The following is a 25568-nucleotide window of genomic DNA, read 5'->3' as shown; positions in this document are numbered from 1 at the left end:
CCCCGGCAGTTCGAGGGAGACCACGGTAGCCCCGCCTACCGCGCGTTACGCCTGCGCAGAACGACCCTCCTGCCTTCTCGGTTGCCCTGATCGGTCTGATTCTGACGTCACCGTGGGCGGTTTCTAATCGTTCTCTGGGGAAAAAAATACCAGCTCCAGTCCACAACGGCCGTTATATCTACCTTGTATTTGATGAACTTGGCATAGGCATTTAAAAAATATTACACCATTCTATGCTGGTTAGCCTCGAAAGTGTTGAAAGGTAGCGGGTTGCCCCCCCCCCCCAATTATTGTTTACTTTCCAGTCTGGCGAGGCGCAAAGGACTGTGGGAATTGTAGTCTGGCGCTTACGCCCTCCTAGTGGTTGCGCAGGCTTCGCGGTCTTTAAGTTAGTCATGCATTCATTTCTATGTGAAGTCCAGGAAGTCTTCGTGAGTGGAGGAGCTGTGAAATAATTTTACGTTGCTGGTTTTCAAAATGGCCTCAGCTTTCCTAGGCGAGAGGAAGCTGCCCCTTAGCTGTAGTGTATATTTTTATTTTTATTTTATGTTATTATTCATTGCATTTGTATACCGCCTTATACCCAATAGATCTCAGGGCGGTTCCCAACAATATGTAACTTAAGCTCTTTTTCCTCCGACAGTGTTTTATTTCAGGGAAATGCACAAGAGTTCTCAGACAAAACGTAATAAATAGTGGCTATTCTAATCTTGGTGTTGATAGTCAACAATGCCCATTGTCAAAATTGTTAATCTCCTGACTGAAGGGGCAATCCTTTCACATCAGTTTCTTTATGAGGTGCAGCTACTTTTAATAAGATCAAAGGCAGAGGAAGCAACCTGTTACACCATCATGGCTCACTTCTAAGGCACCTTTTTGTAAATAAGACTACAAAAAGATCCTCGTCTTCAAGAGTACAGTATTTAAAAGCTTGCTGGAAGCCTGCAGAGGGGAAAAGGGAGAATTCTGGTTATCTTGCAAAAAGTCTGCTATATTTGTGTGGTGAATGTGGAGCAGCAGGTTCCTATAATCTCGCAGTTTTCTTGGTTTCTATGTTGGGTGTGGTTTCATGGTTTCTCTGCCGGCCTGATCACTTGCATTTGGCTACCAAGGCTGTGGTCCTATCCCCACTTGTTTGGGAGTAAGTTCCTATTTAACTCTATATGGTTTACTTTTGAATAGACGTATAAGATTGCAATCTTATCAATATGTAGAAAGCAATTCTTATTGAACTTAATAGGCCTCATTTTTGAGTAAATCTGTTTGGGGTCGTTCTGAAGTTGTGCTGAATACGGCCAAGAATCTCACATACATCTTAATGCCTTTGTATTTATTATTGGATTATTTTATCTTTCATGCTGTTTTATTGTAGCTTGCCTGGAAGAGTGGGCTAAAAGCACATTTTAGTAAAAAAAATTATAGACTTGAATTTGTCAGAAAAACCTAGATCGGTATGGCACACTCTTCCACCTTAATTTCTTTAAACCTGCAGTTTTCTAGATTTTGGACAAGCTAATGTGTCTTCCTCCCACTTCCTTTTCATACCTTATTGTGATAAAGTTTCAAAAACTGTGACACTCAAGAGCTGGTTTATAATCCTTGTGGCACTAGTTTGTCTTAAATTTATTTTTAGAATTAAAATCTAATATGGATGTCATTTTATCCCTTGGTGCTATGTGTATTGATAAAATGAGATGAAATGAGTGCCTAAAGCATATTTCAAGTTCAGCAGAATGTAAGTTCAAGGAGTTGTAAAAACTATGTATGTATGCATTTTATATGCAAGCAGCGTGTCAGTAATTTCCTCAGTTTGCTTTTATCTTCCTGCCTTTGAATTCTTCCTTCAAATTCTATACGTAATAGACCAATTGCTGGTATCAAAGTGGCAATCTTATAAGATTATTCTTCCTCAGAGATTTGCCAGACCCCAAAATAGAAAACAGTGTCTCTGTATTCTGAAATAGGGTGTGTCATTACTTACAAAACAGGTTTTAATGGAATAACAAACTTTTCAAATACATTCTTCCAAGTCACAAATTCCTTGCAGGCCTACCTGGGGGCTCGAGTGATAATGCTGCTCTTTGTTTTTGCCTTAAACTGCAAAAAGTAAGCAAAACTTTAATTACATATGATAGTGGTGGGAACTGATCTCTGGATAATGAAAAGTGATGTGATAAGCATTTGATTCTTTTAAATGGGGAGACTTGCTAGTTCCCACACATTAAAACGCTGCAGCTGTGCATAAATACCTCTTTCCATTTTAAAAATATGCTGTAGTTTTGTTTGGCTGACCCCTGGGCAAAAGGTTTCAAATAGTTTCTCCCTTTAAAATTATATTTAGTGGTGGCTTCAAGCTGTATGGAGGATAAAGCTTATCATATTTTACTCTCCAGTCTCAAAGGATAACACATAGAGTTGGCTAGTGCCAAGATGAAGTGTATTAAATAACAGCATTTACATGAAATCACCTTAATCCACCTTTAGAGCAGGTGTATTAAAGATACAAATTTGCTCAATTTTAGTTTGCTCAAATTGTTTCCATAGCCCACTAAAGGTGCTAGCTGATTGCGGTTTCCAGTATGTAGAATTGCATGCTGAACTGTTATTACTACAAATTGCAAGTATCCAAAACAGCTGGATTTTATGACTAACAGAACTAACTATGTCTACTTTTAAGTAGGTCCTATTAACATCAGTGGGGTTTACTTTCAGGTAAGTGGGATTAGGATTGCAGCCTTAATGTTTTCTTTCTGATCAAACTGGAGTAGTCTTGAATTGTTTGACTTTTTCTGCAACATTAGCCACTTGTTTGACAAGCCTTTTTACATTTAATTTTTTACTGTGCAATCTGTGCTCTACAATGTCACTTTATAGGAAATTTCTTGGCCTGGATTTTTATGATACCCTATTCCATGGGAAGCCTATTACCATATTTTTCTGTGTATAACACGCCCCCATGTATAAGACGCCCCCTGTTTTGGGGGACTCAAAATTAAGAAAATGGGGGGAGATTGCCCCCATGTATAAGACTACTCCCCATTTTTAACATTATTTTTTAGTAAAAAAAAAACCTAGTTTTATACACAGAAAAGTACAGTAATTGAAATATTTTTCTTGCTGCAGTTCTTGTTTACCTTACGCAGTTTATCTTTAGTGTCCCTGTTAACTGTAGAATAATTTTTATAATAATACTAATGATAACTTAACAGAAAGCTTTTCTGTTTAGTTTCTTATTTAGGCTGAGCACCAGATTCCTTGAAGGATAAAAAAACATAATGGATCCTAGCAGCAATTACCACTTCCTTCATGACATCCTGAGGAAAACTGTGAAAATCACACTGAAATGTGGCACATTCCAAGGGGTGCTGCAACATGTGGATTCCAGCCCAAGCATCCTTCTGAACAGAGGTTCTACATTTGTTTTGAACTAAATAATTTCTATTGGAAACTGTTTTTTCAACTATTATTAGGGGAGAGCCTTGAATTTTCTAGAAGCAATGGTCTATGGATTAGAAGTGTATGTTGGTCTCTATAATGCTTATCAAATGATAAAGCCTTATATTATAAAGCCTCTAAATAGCTGTCACACAATGAGTTATTGTACTCAAAATTTACAAAAATCTTTAGCAGTGCTATATTCCTGTCTCTCAGAACTTTTGAAAACTGATCATTTTCCTTACGTCAGTCTATGGGCATCTCTCCACTCTTCACCCCGACGTTTCCAAATTTTAGATTTGGCTCGCAGGCCACCAGTTGGTCATCCCTTTTCAATACAGCCATCTGTCAATGTTAGTATTTGGGTGTAATAGTCAAAATAAATTTCTGTATTGAATATCCTTGGAATGCTTACCGACACAATTTGAAATGTTAAAAGCAAAAGGGTTACAAGGGGTGCTAAATATAATTGCCCCTGTGTTCCAGGACTGCATGAAATACTAGCCCATACAGCTCTTGCTGTTCTTCCTTAGGTTATCTAGGCGATGGTTATTTAAGGTATGTGGATGTTTGATGTTACATGCACATGGAAAAATCCAAATAAAAGAACAAGTATATTGGTAGTATTTCACTGATAGTAGTTCCCTATAAAAAGGTAAAGGACCCTGGACAGTTAAGTCCAGTCAAAGGTGACTATGGGGTTGCGGTGCTCATCTCGCTTCAGGCTGGGGGAGCCAGCGTTTGTCCACAGTCAGCTTTCCAGGTCATGTGGCTAGCACGACTAAATCGCTTCTGGCACAATGGAACACTGATGAGTGCCAGAGTGCACATAAATGCCATTTACCTTCCCGTCGCAGAAGTACCTATTTATTTACTTGCACTAGTGTGCTTTCAAACTGCTAGATTGGCAGAAGCTGGGACATGAGCAGATTCAAACCTCCAACCTTCCAATCGGCAAGCCCAAGATGCTCAGTGGTTTAGATCACAGTGCCACCCACGTCCCACAGTTACCCTATATGAGCATGTAAAATGCAGCATAATCCTTTTAAAATTTACTCAAAGGTAAGCCCCATTGAAGTAATTTGATGTATGACCAAATAAGGGTGCAGCCTAATTTCATAAATAGCCCAAATTCCAAGAATCTCTAGAATCCGGGAATGTACTGGATTACTCAGTGCTTGAGGTGTATTCCTGGCAGACGGAGTAGCAGAACAGCATTCCTCTCTTCTGCCTTCAGTGGTATTTGCTGTCATTTCCTATTACTGCAAATATTTGATCCTGGATGAGCAGGAGGTAGGTTGTATTCTTAGTTGCTGGTACCCAAGCACCATGGTTTAGGGGATTTAGCTTCCTAAATCAACACCCATCTGGAAATGCCAGATAGAAAGCTGTGTTGTTCTTTTGCAACAGGCTAACACAGCGATCAGTTATAGAAGACATTGGAAACTTCTCAGTCAAAAGCATTCCTGATTTTACAACCTGAGTATAATCATGGTGTCTTTCTAGTACTCTAGTTGCACCAATCAGCATTTTTTATTATTATTTATACCCCGCCCTCCCCAGCCAGAGCCAGGCTCAGGGCAGCTAACACCAATAAAATTACAATAAAACAAAATTGGGGGGGGGGGGGAACGACAAAAAACCCCAAAAAAACAGTTTATTAAAATATGGGTGAAAATACAATTTAAAATGCAGCCTCATTTTAATAGTAGCCCATAAATCAAAACCATAAGGGGAGAGGAGGGAAACATAAGGGTCAGACTAAGTCCAAACCAAAGGCCAGGCGGAACAGCTCTGTCTTGCAGGCCCTGCGGAAAGATGTCAAATCCCACAGGGCCCTAGTCTCTTATGACAGAGCGTTCCACTAAGTCGGGGCCAGTACTAAAAAGACCCTGGCCCTAGTTGAGACAAATCTAACCACCTTGCGGCTTGGGACCTCCAAAGTGTTGTTATTTGTGGACCTTAAGGTCCTCCGCGGGGCATACCAGGAGAGGCAGTCCCGTAGGTACATGGGTCCTAGGCTGCATAGGGCTTTAAAGGTCCAAATCAGCACCTTAAACTTGACCCTGTACTCCACTGGGAGCCAGTGCAGCTGGTAAAGGACCCCATAAGGAGCCTCGCCACGGCATTCTGCACCCGCTGGAGTTTTTGGATCAGCTTCATGGGCAGCCCCGTGTAGAGCGAGTTACAATAACCAAGCCTGGAGGTGACTGTCGCATGGATCACTGTGGCCAGATCAGGGCGAGAAAGGTAAGGGATCAACTGCTTGATAAGGCAGAGATGGAAAAATGCCACCTTTGCTGTGGCTGCAACCTGTGCCTCCATGGAAAGGGAGGCATCGAAGGTTACACCCAAGCTCTTGACAGAAGGCGCTGGCACTAATTGAGCCCCTGCAAGAGGTGGGAGTTGGCCCCCCAACCCCATGTCGTCCCGACTCAGCCAGAGGACCTCTGTCTTTGAAGGATTTAACTTCAACCAGCTCCCACGCAGCCATCCAGCCACAGCTTCCAAGCATCTGATCAGTGTGTCCGGGGCCGAGTCAGGGCAGCCATCCATCAACAGATAAAGCTGGGTGCCATCAGCATATTGATGACAACCCAGCCCAAAACTCTGGGCAAGGGGGCGCATAAAGATATTAGCAACATTCCATAATCACAAATAATTCCATTGTCTTCCCTGGACGCGGGTGGAGCTGTGGTCTAAACCACTGAGCTTCTTGGGCTTGCCAATCAGAAGGTTGGTGGTTCGAATCCCCGTGACGGAGTGAGTTCCTGTTGCTCTGTCCCAGCTCCTGCCAATCTAGGAGTTTGAAAGCACACCAGTGCAAATAGATAAATAGGTACCGCTGCAGTGGGAAGGTAAACAGTGTTTCCATGTGCTCTGGTTTCCATCACGGTGTTCCATTGCACCAGAAAGGGTTTAGTCATGCTGGCCACATGACCTGGAAAGCTGTCTGTGTACAAAGGCTGGCTCCCTCAGCCTGAAAGTGAGATGAGCGCTGCACCCCATAGTTGCCTTTGACTGGACCTAACCCTCCAGGGATCCTTTACCTATATCTATTATCACAGAAATGCTTTTTGGCAGTAGCTACCCGCTTTTCGCAAAATCTGCTTCTAGCACTGCACATGGATCTATTATGTGGCATCTCAAAGAGATTGATTAGATTTCCAGAGTTGTTTACTTAATGCTAAATATACAATATAATAACAAGATTTCATTTACTGTACTGAAAATTCCTTAGCAGCTGTCTGCAAGTTAAGCTTTTTAAAGTTGCCCTACTAAATTAATTGGAAGAGCACTGGAATGCAAATGCTTTTAAGATTATTTACTTGGATGAAATGCAGGTGTTTGTTCAACTTTTATCACATGCAAGAGAATTTCAACAGTGTTGGCATAGAAGGCATTAAATATATCCATATTTTATACAGCCAAAAAAGACTAATCTCAGCTGTGCTGTATAAATTTCTCAATAGCTGGCATCCTTTGATGAATTCCAAAGCAGTACCTTAAGCAACTGATAGGGTAGAATCATCTCTCACAGTTACATGTGCAGACATCAGCTGCATTTTCTGTACCAGTTACAGCAGAACATTATGTTTTTTGGCATTAATTTATTCATTTGTTTGTTTAACAAAATCTATATACCACCTGATTATAAGAAACCCTAAGTGGTTTCTAGCATTTTATTATGCTAAAAAGGATAAATATTCTAAGAATTTGATTCTTCACAAAGCAGTCTGGATCCCTCATATTCACTTTTTCAAGGAACAAACAACTTTTTATTGTCTAGATTTCTGTCCTGCCTCGTTCCTGAACTTACAAAGCAGCTAACACTATGAAAAAGGAAAAAGAAATAAAAATAAAAAGCAAATAAAACAAAAATGTAGATTAGCCAAGAAGATTAAGTTGAACAGGACAGAAAGAACCGAAAGCATAACTAAACTAAATGCCATTAAAATAGGATACGCCTTGCCAGGTGCCTAAAAGATAATAAGATGCTTGGCAAACATTATTTAGGAGGGAGTTCCATAATTTAGGAGGCACCACAGAAAAGGCTGTTTTCTGGTGGTCACCCACAAACCTTAGACAGTGAAAACAGTCTAAGAACAGCTTCCAAAGAAGGCCTTCTCCTGACAAAAATGTAGGTTGCTCTGGAAGAATCACTTAATCACATTCTTGTCTATTGGAATAAATATGACTACTCTGGCTCATTTGGTGTGTAGGTTGCAATCTGAAGCCCTGAAGCTGCAAACATCTACATAGAGTGTTAGGCCACACTGATTTCATTGATGGTGATAATAATTTTATTATTTATGTGCTGCCCATCTGACTGGGTTGCCCCAGCCATTCTGGGTGGCTCCCAACTAAGTTTTAAAAACACAAAACATTTAAAAACTTCCCTATACAGGGCTGCCTTCAGATATCTTCTAAAAGTCAGATAGTTGTTTATTTCCTTGATATCTGACTGGAGGGCATTCCACAGGGCAGGGGCCCTGCCTGGTTCCCTGTAACTTCACTTCTCATAGTGAGGGAACCTGGAGACCCGAGGTTCTGCTCCCTTGGTTTAGTTCCTCCTGTTGTTTTTAATGTGTCTTTATTTTATTATGATTTATGTGGAATACATTTTAATTCATACTCTTCTCTGAGATCCTTTGGAATGAAGGGCAGGCAAAAAATAATATAAATATATACACAGTACTTGGCTTTTAAACTGCACCATTTTAAACAGGACAGTAAAGAAATATCATAAAACAGATTAGCTCAGTATATTGCTACAAAGCACCTTAAGAAAATAGGATAGATGCACACAATTTAAAAAATCCTCAATGTACTGTACATTAACTATACTAAAAGTATGGTGCCCACCTAATTGTTGTTGTTGTTTAGTCGTTTAGTCGTGTCCGACTCTTCGTGACCCCATGGACCAGAGAACGCCAGGCACTCCTGTCCTCCACTGCCCCCCGCAGCTTGGTCAGACTCATGCTGGTAACCTCGAAAACACTATCCAACCATCTCGTCCTCTGTCGCCCCCTTCTCCTTGTGCCCTCCATCTTTCCCAACATCAGGGTCTTCTCCAGGGAGTCTTCTCTTCTCATGAGGTGGCCAAAGTACTGGAGCCTCAGCTTCACAATCTGTCCTTCCAGTGAGCACTCAGGGCTGATTTCCTTCAGAATGGAGAGGTTTGATCTTCTTGCAGTCCATGGGACTCTCAAGAGTCTCCTCCAGCACCATAATTCAAAAGCATCAATTCTTCGGCGATCAGCCTTCTTTATGGTCCAGCTCTCACTTCCATACATCACTACTGGGAAAACCATAGCTTTAACTATACGGACCTTTGTTGGCTAGGTGATGTCTCTACTTCTCAAGATGCTGTCTAGGCCTGTCATTGCCCTTCTCCCAAGAAGCAGGCGTCTTTTAATTTCGTGGCTGCTGTCACCATCTGCAGTGATCATGGAGCCCAAGAAAGTAAAATCTCTCACTGCCTCCATTTCTTCCCCTTCTATTTGCCAGGAGGTGATGGGACCAGTAGCCATGATCTTTGTTTTTTTTGATGTTGAGCTTCAGACCATATTTTGCACTCTCCTCTTTCACCCTCAATAAAAGGTTCTTTAATTCCTCCTCACTTTCTGCCATCAAGGTTGTGTCATCTGCATATCTGAGGTTGTTGATATTTCTTCCGGCAATCTTAATTCCGGCTAGGGATTCATCCAGCCCAGCCTTTCGCATGATGAATTCTGCATATAAGTTAAATAAGCAGGGAGACAAAATGCAGCCTTGTCGTACTCCTTTCCCAATTTTGAACCAGTCAGTTGTTCCATATCCAGTTCTAACTGTAGCTTCTTGTCCCACATAGAGATTTCTCAGGAGACAGATGAGGTGATCAGGCACTCCCATTTCTTTAAGAACTTGCCATAGTTTGCCATGGTCGACACAGTCAAAGGCTTTTGCATAGTCAATGAAGCAGAAGTAAATGTCTTTCTGGAACTCTCTAGCTTTCTCCATAATCCAGCGCATGTTTGCAATTTGGTCTCTGGTTCCTCTGCCTCTTCTAAATCCAGCTTGCACTTCTGGGAGTTCTCGGTCCACATACTGCTTGAGCCTTCCTTGTAGAATTTTAAGCATAACCTTGCTAGCATGAGAAATTAGTGCAATTGTGCGATAGTTGGAGCATTCTTTGGCACTGCCCTTCTTTGGGATTGGGATGTAGACTGATCTTCTCCAATCTTCTGGCCACTGCTGAGTTTTCCAAACTTGCTGGCATATTGAGTGTAGCACCTTAACAGCATCATCTTTTAAAATTTTAAATAGTTCAGCTGGAATACCATCACTTCCACTGGCCTTGTTATTTGCAGTGCTTTCTAAGGCCCATTTGACTTCACTCTCCAGGATGTCTGGCTCAAGGTCAGCAACCACACTACCTGGGGTATATGAGACATCCGTTTCTTTCTGATATAATTCCTCTGTGTATTCTTGCCACCTCTTCTTGATGTCTTCTGCTTCTGTTAGGTCCTTTCCACTTTTGTCCTTTATTATGGAAATCTTTGTACGAAATGTTCCTTTCATATCTCCAATTTTCTTGAACAGATCTCTGGTTCTTCCCATTCTATTGCTTTCCTATATTTCTTTGCATTGCTTGTTTAAGAAGGTCTTCTTGTCTCTCCTTGCTATTCTTTGGAAATCTGCATTCAATTTCCTGTATGTTTCACGATCTCCCTTGCATTTTGCTTGCCTTCTCTCCCCCGCTATTTGTAAGGCCTCATTGGACAGCCACTTTGCTTTCTTGCATTTCCTTTTCATTGGGATGGTTTTCGTTGCTGCCTCCTGTATAATGTTACGAGCCTCCATCCATAGTTCTTCAGGCACTCTGTCCACCAAATCTAAATCCTTAAACCTGTTCCTCACTTCCACTGTGTATTCATAAGGGATTTGACTTAGATTGTATCTTACTGGCCCAGTGGTTTTTCCTACTTTCTTCAGTTTAAGCTTGAATTTTGCTATAAGAAGCTGATGATCTGAGCCACAGTCAGCTCCAGGTCTTGTTTTTGCTGACTGTATAGAGCTTCTCCATCTTTGGCTGCAGAGAATATAATCAATCTGATTTCGATGCTGCCCATCTGGTGATGTCCATGTGTAGAGTCGTCTCTTGTGTTGTTGGAAAAGCGTGTTTGTGATGACCAGCTTGTTCTCTTGACAGAACTCTATTAGCCTTTGCCCTGCTTCATTTTGCTCTCCAAGGCCAAACTTGCCAGTTGTTCCTTTTATCTCTTGACTCCCTACTTTAGCATTCCAATCCCCTATAATGAGAAGAACATCCTTCTTTGGTGTCACTTCTATAAGGTGTTGTAAGTCTTCATAGAATTGGTCAATTTCAGTTTCTTCAGCACCAGTAGTTGGTGCATAAACTTGGATTACTGTGATGTTAAAAGGTCTGCCTTGGATTCGTATCGAGATCATTCTATCATTTTTGAGATTGCATCCCAGTACAGCTTTTGCCACTCTTTTGTTGACTATGAGGGCCACTCCATTTCTTTTACGGGTTTCTTGCCCACAGTAGTAGATATGATGGTCATCGGAACTGAATTCACCCATTCCCGTCCATTTTAGTTCACTGATGCCCAGGATGTCAATATTTATTCTTGCCATCTCATTTTTGACCACCTCCAACTTACCCATGTTCATGGTTCTTACATTCCAGGTTCCTATGCAATATTTTTCTTTACAGCATTGGACTTTCCTTTCGCTTCCAGGCATATCCGCAACTGAGCGTCCTTTCGGCTTTGGCCCAGCCGCTTCATCAGCTCTGGATCTACTTGTACTTGCCCTCCGCTCTTCCCCAGGAGCATGTTGGACGCCTTCCGACCTGAGGGGCTCATCTTCCAGCGTCATAACTTTTATATGCCTGTTGTCTTTGTCCATGGAGTTTTCTTGGCAGGGATACTGGAGTGGCTTGCCGGTTCCTCCTCCAGGTGGATCACGTTTGGTCAAAACTCTCCACTATGACCTGTTCATCTTGGGTGCCCTGCTCGGCATAGTTCATAGCTTCTCTGAGTTCTTCAAGCCCCTTCGCCACGGCAAGGCAGTGATCCATGAAGGGGGCCCACCTAATTATGAAGAGGCAAACTATACAGTGAGCAAACTGTTCAAAGGTTACAAGACAGTTGGATGATTTTCACAGAATTCCACTCTGCTATGTTCGCCAGTGATGTTTTATATCTCGATTCTTAATAATTATAATAATTATTTATTATTTATACAGTGGTACCTCGCAAGACGAATGCCTCGCAAGACGAAAAACGCGCAAGACGAAAGAGTTTTCCGTTTTTTGAGTCGTTCCGCAAGACGAATTTCCCTATGGGCTTGCTTCGCAAGACGAAACGTCTTGCGAGTTCTTGCGAGTTTGTTTCCTTTTTCTTAAAGCCGCTAAGCCGTTAATAGCCGCTAAGCCGTTAATAGCTGCTAAGCCGCTAATAGCCGTGCTTCGCAAGATGAAAAAACGAAGAGACTCGCGGAACGGATTAATTTCGTCTTGCGAGGCACTACTGTACTCCGCCCATCTGACTGGGTTTCCCCAGCCACTCTGGGTGGCTCCCAACAGATTAAAACAGAATAAAATATCAAATATTAAAAATTTTCCTAAATCCTTTTTGCTTTGGTTAAAGGGTATGACACTTACCTTGCTGTATTTTGTTTACTTCAGTTAAGAACTTGGAAAGTGGCAGATACGTACCAGGAGTAAAGATGTTCTTTGGCCATGAAATTGTCAATGGTGAGAATATATATATTTAGTTATACTCAGAAATTCTTGGTTGAGTTTAATGCCAGCTGACAGTTCTTTTTGTCCCACCCCTTTTCAAATGAGGTTCCCTACCCAAGGATGCCTATGCATGAGCATAGCAGGATTTTTGTTTGGGGGGGGGGCAGGACTTTTGTGGGGAGTGCAAAACCAATGTGATTGGTCAGTTGGTTAAGTATTTCTATTGTTTTACTTGATCTGCCCCCCCTTGACTATGCCCATGTGCCTACATCCAGTTCAGTGAAACTGACAAATATATGTGCAATTTTATTACAGTGAGTAATACCACAGGATTCATAAAATGCTATGGAAAAGCTGTAATAAAGATCTGTTGGTCACATTTCAACACATTACACAAGTTAATTCCAACATTTTACAAAAATGCATGTTCCATGAAAAGCTAGAAGTCAAGTGTACATTAATATTGTCTTTGCATATCCTTAAAGTCAATACATGCTCACGTATGATCTGAAGCTTTGATGGCAGTACAGTAGATAGTGGAATGATTTAAGCATTAAATAATGGATATTTCATGTTTGTGATCACTATAATTAGAATCATCAACATCAGTATATTTGTATGTCTCTGCTATGGTAGAACAGCAGCTCATAACATATAGAATAAAATATAACAACATTTCAAGATAATGCATTAACACTTACAAAACACAACACAGTTTAAACAAAAAGCCACAGTACTATTAATAGGGCAAACAAACATATCACATTAATAAACACTGAAACAATGCCTAACAATAAAATAAAAAGCATCCAAACAACAGCAAAAACAATACCCCCTGCAGGAAGAGTGGGGAAAGCAAATGGAAAAACTCTTCTTTGTTGGTTCCAGCAGACTCTCCTCTGTAACAATGAATTGGTGGCCGCTAAGGTATCAAGTTGTAAATTAGGAAATAGCTTGCTCAGAGCTTGCCTGTTCCAAACTGCTTGCAATCTTAGGCTGCAAACCTCTCTCCTTGGAGTAAGCCCCCTTGAACAGAATGGGATTTACTTTTGAGTAAACTGGATTATATAGTAAGTCTTCTGTTTGCAATATGGTTATAATAATAATGACTTACCCTACACAGATATTGATAGAATTATTACGGGCAAAGCTCAATAGTAGCATTTAGTAAAAGCTCTGAAAACTAAATGGAGGAAGGGTTGACATGAAAGCATTTGAAGGTCATATTGTAAACCTGTAGAACAGACATTTTCAGAAGCTTTTGCCCTCCTCTCTTTGAAATGTACACCTTTTAAGCCTTACCTCAAATCCTCTGTTTTAAAAGGACACTTTTATTCCTGTGGAGGCATCACACACCTGTTACCCTTGCAACCTTTCACGCCCTTGTCTGCTGCTGAATGTCTCGCCTTTTGTCATGGGAATGATTCTGCTCTATTTATTAATGGCTGCACTCAACCTGCCTTACCAGGTCGGTCTGGCCCTCTGAGCATAGGCCAAGTCTAGGAATTTCCATGTTTGGCACAGTTTAGTCAAACCTTCATTAATTCTAACTTTTGCTAATTCTACCAAAATTTAAAATGTATGCATGGAAGTTGCAATTGTCATTTAGGGACATACTAGAAATCCTTCATAACATTTTCAAACTTGCCCTTCATTGGTAAGATTCAAACCAAATTTGGGGTATGGGAGGAAAACTTAGGTAAGGTTGTATCAAATGAATGGGCCGCCCAGCAGAGTCTTAGGGGCTGCATATTCTGCAGCCTTTCTCAATTCAGTGAGCCCTGTTTCCTTTCTCTCCCCCTGGCCCCTTCCCTGTTTCGTTCTCAAATCCTTGCGCACTTCCCATTCTACCTTCTCAAGGACCTTGTTTTCAGATCCTGAATAGGCAGCCTGTTGTGGAGAGCATAATAGTAGTGTAATACTAGCTGCTTTTGTCAATAGAGCCAAAGTGGTTTTTGGAGAGATTCTGTAGAATAGGCGAGTGTAACTTCTATCCTATTTCCATGACATGTTTGCATTTAATTTAACCCTCTTAAGAGTCATGCTATGCATATTGTCCTGTAGAATGAGTGCCTCTTTTCCAGCACATTCCAATCTTGGTAGCTTCCTTTCTTCTTGGGAGTCAGGATTGCATTCTTCATTTGCCAGTAGAGTTTTGGGCCTATCTTCAACTTTCTAGGTATTGTGTAGTTCCCCTATGAAGGCAAAATCTGTAATTGGAGCTGTATATTCATGTTTCAGTGGAATTAATTGATGACTCGGAACAACATGCTGCAGAAGGAAAGACAACTCCTACCAGGTACGTATGAAGAGTTTTATCATGAAGGCTCACCGGTGAACTTGGATATTAGGTGGATATTAGGATAAGTTAGGTGGAAAATCTTATATGTATACTGATTCAGCAAATTAAAGCAGTCCAGAAGCCTACTACTTTTTATGTTTTTATGTTTTATGTTTAGTTTTTATGTTTACATTAGTTAAAATGTAAGATAAAGTCTGTCCACAATTTTACCGTAGCTGATCATGACAATTGATCAGGGCACCCTTAATGATGTGTTGCACAGGGAAGCTCCATCTACCCAAGTGTCTCCAGCGGACAAAGGAGAACCACGGAAGCAGATCACACAGAATCCTGATTCTCTTTCTCAGGACACTCATCAGCTCAACCTGGGTAACTTCAGGTACAACTTTTCAGGTAGCTACCAGAAATTCAGCCTAATATCCAAGCAGCAAATCATATATCCCATAATTTTTATGCCATCAACTTGGGGCTCTATTTGTTTGTTTATATGCTCCCCACACTTCACATTAAAGTCCCAGGGCAGATTACAGCAGTAAAAACAACTTTCAACTATAAAAACAAATAGGGTCCTAAAAACATAAAATATTAATAGCCCAGGGTAAAGAGGTGTGTCTTCAACCTTCTCTGAAAGTTGTACAATGAAGGTGCCAGATGCAGGTCTGTGGGTAGGAAGTTCCATAGCTTAGGGCATGGGTAGGCAAACTAAGGCCCGGGGGCCGAATCAGGCCCAATCGCCTTCTAAATCTGGCCCGCGGACGGTCCGGGAATCCGCATGTTTTTACATGAGTAGAATGTGTCCTTTTATTTAAAATGCATCTCTGGGTTATTTGTGGGGCCACAGGAATTCGTTCAGCCCCCCCCCCAAAAAATATATAGTCCGGCCCCCCATAAGGTCTGAGCGACAGTGGACCGCCCCCCGGCTGAAAACGTTTGCTGACCCCTGGTAGGGGCTACCACAGAAAATGCCCTCTTCTGAGCATACCTCTACCCATCTCCTGTCTGCTTGCCCAGGCACTTTTTCAACTATTAGCCTAGCCTAAGCCATGTGGAAGGTTAATCAGCCCTTGGTGTATTCAGCAAGCAATTCAGCCCAGAAATCCAGTGCAGTAGTTTATTTACAGCTGTGAGTAAGATAATGGGCAAAATGGAGTATTTGTAGTTAGTGTTGTAATTGCTTGGGTGGAAGAGAATTCCTAGGACTGACTCTGTATTCAACTGGAAATTATATGGAATGTAAAAATAATATGGTCGCTGTAATACAGAAAGCCTTAGCTTTTATTTCCTAGCCTTCAAATGCTTCATTTGGAAATTGTATCACTTTATATCGTTCTATTCATGTCATGGAGCAGTAAGAAAAAAAGGCCTTTTAATTACAGTTGTGTCTTGACAAAAGAGGATCCAGAAACAACCTGCTTTTTAAGAGATTTATGTGTAACTTGCTGTTAACAAGCATGTTTTGAAGAAAGGGTTACTGAGTTAATCAATTTATTTTATCTGTTTTCTAAGTATTGTTTCATGTCTGATCACAGCTTACCTTTTTTGTAAAGGAGAAAGCATAGTGTATTTTTGAATACATATTTTGCAAACATATACTGTGAGCATAGGCAAGAGAAAATGTTTAGTATGGTATCTTTTTAACTGCAGATCAAGACAAAGGGGAGGACATAGAATATGTTGTTGTTGATCAATTTCAGAAGCAATTTGGTTCTGCAGTGAGTATAATATTGTTACTTTTACTTACGGGTGTTTGTTTTGTTTTAGGGGTTAGGGGGATTGCCGTCTGTCGCTGTTCTGGGAAATTGTAGTTTGGCCAAGGATTTATAATGGAATACCTAGCACCACACTACTTTTCCCAAGGTTCATTGAAAACTCTGACCAATCACCAAGTGGTATAAATCTAATATAAATCTGAAAGTTTAGATTTCATCATTTGTTAAATTTGTTTCCAATTTTTCCACTAAATGATATAGCAGTGAGTAACAGTAAAATCCAAAATAATAATCAAATCAGAAAAGAGGTATGTAAAACATAAATCAATAAGAACAACAGCCAGTTGAACAAATTGCAATATTTACAGTGATTAGCTCAGTTTGTTAGAACACGGTGCTGATAATGCCAAGGTTGCAGGTTCAATCCCCATAAGGGACAGCTGCATATTCATGCATTTCAGGGGGTTGGACTAGATGATTCTCAAGGTCACTTCCAACTCTACGATTTTTTGAGAAAGTCAGATTGTGCTTGAATAAAAGCATCTTTGCCTGTCTGGCCAGAAGAAGGTAATCCAAGAAGAAGATCCTCAGAGATTCTTCTCTGACAAGGAGTTTCAGAATTTCTCTCCTTTCTTAATCTTCTACATGCTTCAGAGGTTGAGAGGAAAAAGGGGAGCCTCTCCTGAGAATCTTGAAACACTGGCAGGCTCATATGATGGAATGCAGTATTTCTGATAATCAGACCCAAAGTTGTGTTGGACTTTGTATGTTATAACCAACACTGAATTAATGCCTGGAAATTTCACCAGTAGCCATTGAAATTATTGCAACAGGCTTCCTGTAACTTGTCCTGGTCAATGGCTACAGTGTTCTGATATATGCCTTGAATGACCATGTTGGTTGGCACTTAGAATGTGAGGTGCTTGAATACATCAGTATAAACTGTTGGAAAATCTGGCCATAAATCAAAAGTACAACTCTTAATCACTTGTTCAGGCTTGTTGTTGGCGGCTCTTGCAGGAGTGTGTGTGTGAGAGAGAGGTATCAAAAATCTAAAATTTTATTACCAATTCTAAATTGAGTTTAATAATTTTTAGTGGATTACTTTAATTGTATAATTTTCCCATAGATGAAAGAACAGCATCTTAACATACCACCTTGGGGTAACCACAGTACAAAGGGTATATTGTTACATGAGAAAATAACATAGTAAACACCATCTAGGTGGGAAACTTTTGTTAGGCTGTAGAATGTCTTACACCTAAAACTTTGTATTTAATGGCACTGTCTGAATAAACACTAGTAATGCTCAAGGAATGGAAACCCTGGGTTATTTTTATCTTTACACTTTGCTGATTATCCCTTGTTTCTCACTACCTCCGATGTATGCTGGGTGTGAATTTTATGTTTGTCACAAATGAGGCATCATGTTTTCTGACCCGTCTTCTTCACTCTCCTTTACCTAGTAGTTTCTCCCCTTTTCACTAGATGGTACACATCAAAAAGCAGAATGTTTGTAGTGTAGCAGCAGAGGGTGTCAATTTGTGTCGCCATGGAAAACTCTCTTGGTTACAGGTAAGAAGGAATATTTTATAAGCACTTAACATTGCTATTTGGAACCTTTGGGCCGAAACTTTTGATTTTGTGTTTCTTAATCAGTGGTCTTCTTATAACCAAGAGATACCTAAGAGGAACAAAGAATATGCTATATCTGGGGTCTTCAGTATAACTCCCCTTTTTCTTTATTGTGTTGAGAGTCCTTTGGACCTTCTCAGCCATGGGTAGGCAAACTAAGGCCCGGGGGCCGGATCCGGCCCAATCGCCTTCTAAATCCGGCCCGCGGACAGTTCAGGGATCAGCGTGTTTTTACATGAGTGGAATGTTCTCTTTTATTTAAAATGCATCCACAAGGTCTGAGGGACAGTGGACTGCCCCCTGCTGAAAAAAATTGCTGACCCCTGTTCTAAGCAGTTCAGAAGAACAAACCCTCTAAGTAGATTTGCTTCCCCTACTGCTTGAAGGCAGGAATGCATTCTGGAAGGAAGTATTTTGGCTTTCTTCCCTTGAAGCGCCAGTTATGTTCTTACCTTCACTCAGAGCAGATCATATGTCTTCTATTTGTATTGTCTTTTGTCTCAGGTGTGTGTGTGTGTGTGTGTGTGTGTGTGAGAGAGAGAGAGAGAGAGAGAGATTCTGTTAGGACAATAAGATTCATATTATGAAAATATCTTATTGCTAATATTTAAGTAAAACAGGTACATATAATTTTTGTTTCTGTCCTGTATATTTATTATAGATTGCAACAAAGAGCAAGGTTTTCTTGTTTGATGTTTTCCTTCTGGGAGCTCGAGTGTTCAAGAATGGACTCCAAATGATACTGGAAGATCAGAACATTTTGAAAGTAAGTATTTGTCTAGCACAGGGCATCTGAGAACCTATGTAGAGAAAATGTGAAATAACGTAAACATGGCAACATCAAATCGCATTTATTTATATATTACTTTTATTTCACCAACTACTACAGTACCTCTTCCTTATTTTCTTTAGGTTATCCATGACTGCCGGTGGCTTTCAGATTGTCTTTCTCACCAGTATGGAGTTATGCTCTCCAATGTCTTTGATACACAGGTACCTTGTTAGTTACTTGTTCTCTAACTAGATTTTTCAACACACTTCTCAGTGCTGCATATTTATTGTTTGTTTTCATTACTTGTTATTACATTTTATATCTCGCCTTTCCTCCAAGGAGCTAAACTTGGCATATGTGCTTCTTCCCCCCCCCCCCATTTTATTCTCCTCTGAGATGCAAATTGTTATATGATACTGAGTTTTTAATGACATTTTATTGTTTTATGGTGTAAATTATCATCTTTTCAAAAACAAGTAAGTATAGCTAAATTCAGTAGGACTTATTTCTGAGTAGACATGGTAAAGAAATAAGTGGTTGGGACAGAAGAGCTACGGGTTCAATTCCCCGCACCTTCACATGCAGCTGCTGGGTGACCTTGGACTAGTCACACTTCTCTGAAGTCTCTCAGCCCCACTCACCTCACAGAGTGTTTGTTGTGGGGGAGGAAGGGAAAGAGATTGTTAGCTGCTTTGAGACTCCTTAGGGTAGTGATAAAGTTGGATATCAAATCCAAACTCTTCTTCATCATCATCATTACCATCATCTTCATAAAGAAATAACTTACTTCAAGGATGTTTGTCTTCAGTTTCATGTGTATAATATTTTACAGAATCCAGAAAAGAAATGAATTTGATATCTGAAGTCTGCTTGATTAATTATATCCTGCTATATCACAAGAAATATCAAAGTGGGTTACAATAATATATGTAATAAAAACATTTAAAAAATCAGCAATTAGTTAGCTATTATGGAAAGATGCTTTCTTAAGGTAAAGGTAAAGGGACCCCTGACCATTAGGTCCAGTCGTAGCCGACTCTGGGGTTGCAGCACTCATCTCGCTCTATAGGCCGAGGGAGCCGGCGTTTGTCTGCAGATAGCTTCCGGGTCACGTGGCCAGCATGACTAAGCCGCTTCTGGTGAACCAGAGCTGCACATGGAAACGCCGTTTACCTTCCCGCCAGAGCGGTACCTATTTATCTACTGGCACTTTGATGTGTTTTCGAACTGCTAGGTTGGCAGGAGCAGGCACTGAGCAATGGGAGCTCACCCCGTCATGGGGATTCGAACCGCCGACCTTCTGATCGGCAAGTCCTAGGCTCTGTGGTTTAACCCACAGTGCCACCCGCGTCCCTTATGCTTTCTTAGTTGCCTGCATAAGCCTGACAGCAAAGAAAAGTTTTCTGCAGGCATTTAAAGGTTGAAACAAAAGGCCCCTGCTGAATCTTCATTGGCAGAGCATTCCACAGGACTGGGCCAATGACATTGAAGGCTCGCGTTCTTGTTCCTGCCAGATGAACCTCGCCAACAACCCTCCTGGAGAAAGTCTCAGTGACCGATCTTGAATATAAGGGTTTAGGCAGTGGATGTTCTGTAGAGTTATTATGCTGTTAGCCAGTAAAGTGTGGGCATGACATACTGGTCCCTCTGCTTCCTTTCATAGGTTGCTGATGTCTTGCAGTTCTCAGTAGAAACAGGTGGCTTCCTTCCTCACCGTATCAGCTCTCTACAAGACTGCTTAATGCAATACTTGGGGATGCCCTACAGATGCATCTCTTTCATGGAACAAAGGCAGCGTGTGATTGAGGTAAGTGGGATGGAGGTAAGTGGGATGGAGCCATCCCATCCTTTTCTGGAAAATCTGTTCTGGTGTAGCCAGAATATATGTTATTAGCTATGGTTATGGTCCTTTAGAAGCTACTTTTATGGCAATTATGCAAACCTTGTCAAAGAGAAGGTATACTCCGTATTTGTTCATTACACTGGTACCTCGGGTTAAGTACTTAATTCGTTCCGGAGGTTCTTAACCTGAAGCACCACTTTAGCCAATGGGGCCGCCTGCTGCCGCCGCGCCACCGGAGCACGATTTCTGTTCTTATCCTGAAGCAAAGTTCTTAACCCGAGGTAATATTTCTGGGTTAGCGGAGTCTGTAACCTGAAATGTATGTAACCTGAAGCATCTGTAACCCGAGGTACCACTGTAGTTTGGTTGCTGGCACAGGACAGGGTACTGCAAACAGTAGAATCATAAAATCGTAGAGTTGGAAGGGTCTCTCAGGGTCATCTAGTCCAACCCCCTATAGTCCAGGAATCTCAACTAAAGAATGTCTGACAAATGGCCATCCAACCTCTGCTTAAAAACTTCCAAGGAAGGAAAGTCCACTTTCTGAGGGAGTCCATTCCACTATCAGACAGCTCTTACTGTCAAAAAGTTATTGATGTTTAGTTGGAGTCTCCTTTCTTGTAACTTCATAGAATCACTGGGTCCAGGGGGTATTCACTGGTGAGTTCTTAAAATAACGCAAATGTGAAATAGTTGTTCTTATAAAAAGAAAAAGTAACTTGCCCCCAATATCAGTACTAGAGGCCTGGAAAATGGCCAACGATATATCTGCTATAAAAAGGAATATGGGAAATTACATGCCATATAGCTTAACATCTTTTCCAGGTAAATTGGTGGAAAGCATTCCTAAAGAAAAAAGTAACAACTGTATAAGACTCTTGCTTAAGTAGAACACAGATTCTGCAAAGATAAATCTTTCTGCTCAGCAAACTTAAAAGCCATGGATTAAGAGTTCTCTTATGGACCTACTAGCTCAGGGGTCAGCAAACCTTTTCAGCAGGGGGGCCGGTCCACTGTCTCTCAGACCTTGTGGGAGGGCCAGAGTATATTCTGAAAAAAATTAATGAACGAATTCCTATGCCCCACAAGTAACCCACAGATGCATTTTAAATACAGTGGTACCTCGCAAGACGAATGCCTCGTAAGACGAAAAACTCACAAAACGAAATAGTTTTTCGTTTTTTTAGTTGCTTCGCAAGACGGATTTCCCTATGGGCTTGCTTTGCAAGACGAAAACGTCTTGCAAGTTTGTTTCCTTTTTCTTAAAACCGTGCATTCACTTCGAGGAGCAACTCATAGCACGCGGTGTGGTAGCCTTTTTTGAGGTTTTTGAAGACTTTGGTGATTTTTGAAGCTTTTCCAAATCCGTGCTTCGCAAGACGAAAAAATCGCAAGACAAAAAAACTCGCGGAATGAATTAATTTCGTCTTGCGAGGCACCACTGTAAAAGAATACATTCTACTCATGTAAAAACACGCCGATTCCCGGACCATCCGTGGGCCAAATTTAGAAGGCGATCCGGATCCGGCCCATGCACTAGCTGGTTAAATGACAGGAAGCAGAGAATACAAATAAATTGATTGTTCTCGTAATGGAGAGATGTGAGAAGTGGGGTTCCCAAGGGTCAGTATAGTGACCTGTGCATACTATCCAACTAAGTCATACTTGGAGTAGTCAGTGGGTTTAAGCAACTTAAGATCTCTCTGTTTTTATGAGGAATAAAAGCCCATTTTTCTACATAGGGCAGGAGATGGTTCTGAAAACACTTGGAATGCAAAGGTGTTATCAAGGAGTCCAGAAGGAAGTAGTTCTCTATAAACATGTTCTTGGGAGGAAAAGGGGTACAGGGAAAGCCTAGGGAAATCTCAGGAGTGGAAGGAAGATGAAGGTCTAAGAAGGGAATATTATAGAAAGAGAAACAGGTAAAGGATAGAAGCAACGGGGAAACAAGAAACCAAAGTTCACAAATGGCTAATAGATTCTATCGGGTGCAGAATACTAGGTATTTGTGTGTTCTTACTGAATTTATTAGCGATTACATCTGAGTAAACTTGCATAATTTGTTTGTTTTTTTAAAAATCTGATATTGCTAATATGAATCATGTTTGTTTAGCGTGGTTATAATATTTAGCATTTATATAGTATATATGACAAATCCTCAATACTGTCTTGGTAATTCTGTAAAGTAGGCCGGTATTCTCATACAGGAGATGGAGGGCTGCAGCTGAGAGTAAATTGCTAACCTAAAGTCACGTGGTGAGTTCGTAGGAGAGTCATGTCCAAAGTCCATTTTGGGGGGCCTAATCTGGCCCGCCCTCTCCTGGTGTAAAAATCCTAAAAAAAGCTCAACAACTCTGGTTGGCCCTCACGCATGTTCACTTCATCAAATCTGGCCCTTGTTAAAAAAAGTTTGGGCACCCCTGAGAAAGTCTAAGCCAGTAAGTTATACCAGCAATTGCATTTTGAACTCCAGTTTGGGAAGTGTTAGTATTATTTTTTTTTCATTTTACATTTGGGGTATGTAGGAAAACCCCGAGATATGGTTTGTGCGACCCCTTCCACCTGCATTGCTGAAAGTGTTAGCTCTGGAGGCAGCATACCTCCTCCCTCTCCGCATGTTGCTACTCGATGAAATCATGTCTGACTTGACAACTTTGGTGGATGGATATCTAAATGCCTTTCGGGAAGGATCTGCAGATCCACTGGGGAGCACAGAGGTAAGTGAAACTTCAATAACTTTCAACTTCCTTATTGCTGCCAGTCTTGTTTTTAGATTTCAGAACTGCGCATTACTGAGGTTTGATACTTCTTTGTTTGTTTGAATCCTGTTCTGCTTTCATTTTCCAGGAGATTCCAAAGCAATTCACATTATAAATCACAAAAAATTAATTGGAATTGTTTGTAACACCAACATAACTAAATGCAACAGGAACCGGCACTAGTCAGGGAACGCCTGAGTGAAGTGTTTAGTTCAGGGGTCGGCAATTTTTTTTGTGGCTTGGGCTGGTTCACGGTCCCACAGATGCCGTAGTGGGCCAGAGTGTGTGTGCACACGCATACGCAAACGCTATTTCCGGCGCTCCTTCCGGCACGGAGGTGTGCACAGCTTCCCATTGGCTGCAGGAGCCAGCCAATGGGATGCCAGCCAGCGTCGTGGAAGGTGCTCCCCACTCTGCTCCGCGCCGGTTTAGCGTGGTGCACGGGAGCTGAAGGAGCGGGTGGCGGGAGTCCCCAAGCAGGTGGCGGGGGGGGGGGGCTATGAGCCAGTTAAACAACCCCCATGGGCCTTAGGTTTCCGACCCCTGGTTTAGTTGATGCTAGTGAAACCACCCATCATTGGTGCCTGCCTAGCCTCAGTGGGAAGAGCAATCCAAACCCAGTCAAATAACCTCAGTGTTGTCTACACTGACTGGCAGTGGTTTTCCAGGCATTCAAGCAGGAATCTTTTCTAGCCTTACCTGGAGATGCCAGGTATTGAAGATGTGACTTTTTGCATGCAAAGCCAATGCTCTTATCACTCAGGCACACCTCTTTCAATACGAGATCCTTAGTATTGCGTTTGATTGTCTTATATCTCCTGCCAGTCCTCTTCATATGGAAAATGGGTATTTAAAGGACTTTCCTTGGGGGATGTGACCACAAAGAGCCAACACACACACCCTGCCCAGAGGGGAGCGAGCCTTGAAAAAGTTGAGCTGGTTCTCCTCCCAACGTCAGGGGATCCAGTTCCCTTCATCACAGTGGGTACCATGCAAGAGTAAATATTACTTGCAAAAATAAGAGTGAAATGCTAACACACACATATCCAATAGTGTTGGGGTTAGGAGGATGCAGTGTTTGTGTCAGCTGAGAGGCACAGCATTGGCGATGGTAGGGATTTATCACAACAGAGGCATCAGTAAGTGCCTGCCAGTGTTAGGCAGCAGATAGCCATTTAAATGGGTTGCTTCAATGTGGGGATTTTCAGGCCCCTCATTGGCAGGGATCTAACACAGCTGGAGTAGAATGTATTGAGCCTTTCAGAGTTTTAGCTCCATCTGTAGATTTAACTATTCTTGAAACAGTAATAAAAAGTATATTACAGTTCTGATCTACATGCATGTGATTTTTAATTAGATATCCTGTATGGAGCTACCACAAGAGCTTAGACAACTGGCAGATTTTTACAAGGAACGAAGAAAGAGGGCAATGCAGAACTTCCAGCTGAATGAGGAAGGTCTCCTCATCAGAAAGCAATCAGAAACTATGGGAAGAAGGGTAGCAAAGGCGAAAGAAAACCAGAGAGAGAGTACTGGCTTAATTCTTTCTAGTAGGGCAGTATCCCCTAAAACTACCAGTCCTCTCCACCTCTTGGGTCAAGATGATCAGGACAACTCTGAAAAAGAAGACTGGCAGGCAAATCATTGTAATAATCAATGGGCAACAGTTGGTGCAAGTAATGTTGAATCTGAAGCAGAAGCAAGACGTCCCGTTTGCTGTAAATCATTACTGGGAGCATCTGAGGTGAAAGGAAGAAAACCATCTCCAGTGTTCAAACCGCAAACAAAGGTAGATTTGACTTTAGAAGAGGAAATAAAGGAATTGTTGACAGAAGGCAAGAATGAAGACAACAAATCTGCTGTTTCTGCCCTTTCACCTCCAAAAGCAAACAATTCTAGGATCCCATTTCAAGCTGTAAAGCAGTCTAGCCAAACCCTGTCTAATGCTGCCATGAGTAGAAATCCCTCTTCTCAAACAACTCGTGATTACTGTCTCCAGGTTCCCACAAGACAGAAGAATGGGGGGAAGTGATTTGGCGGTTCACTTTGTCTTGCCTTCAGATTTCAACTGTCAGCTGCCAGCCCCAAGCCCTGGAGGCAAGGAGCAGAAATAGTTTCCCTTTCAAATTCTTCATTGGAAGACTTCCATTAATGGAGCAAATTCTGGAGGAGGCTGAACACAATACCCTTCATGTTGTATGGCAGTTTCCTGCTCCTATAAGCACAATTGATGTTACTGGTGTTAATTCTACCACTGTAGTCTTGAGTCCAGTATTTTTTCCAGATTATTCCAAAGAAACATTGATTTTCATTCTATTTGAATGTTCCAATTATCCAACTAAACCTAAAGTTCATGTA

The 25568-nt window shown here is 41.4% G+C and overlaps 1 protein-coding gene across 1 annotated transcript; it reads left to right on the top strand.

Moving 5' to 3' along the window:
• The first annotated feature begins 73 nt into the window (after window positions 1-73).
• Window positions 74-25452, top strand: EXD1 (exonuclease 3'-5' domain containing 1). The gene is made up of 12 exons (XM_079964799.1): window positions 74-262; window positions 3227-3408; window positions 12134-12202; window positions 14432-14489; window positions 14755-14885; window positions 16137-16204; window positions 17690-17776; window positions 18498-18602; window positions 18749-18829; window positions 20272-20415; window positions 22977-23168; window positions 24568-25452. The coding sequence occupies exons 2-12, from the start codon at window positions 3276-3278 to the stop codon at window positions 25240-25242; spliced, it is 1743 nt and encodes a 580-aa protein (XP_079820925.1). The 5' UTR covers window positions 74-262; window positions 3227-3275; the 3' UTR covers window positions 25243-25452.
• The last annotated feature ends 116 nt before the right edge of the window (window positions 25453-25568 follow it).

This window comes from Podarcis cretensis (genome assembly GCF_951804945.1).
Source record: "Podarcis cretensis genome assembly, chromosome: 1".
Taxonomy (NCBI): Eukaryota; Metazoa; Chordata; class Lepidosauria; order Squamata; family Lacertidae; genus Podarcis; species Podarcis cretensis.
The sequence above is the reverse complement of the archived record's forward strand: the minus strand, read 5'-3'. Positions and strand labels throughout refer to the sequence as shown.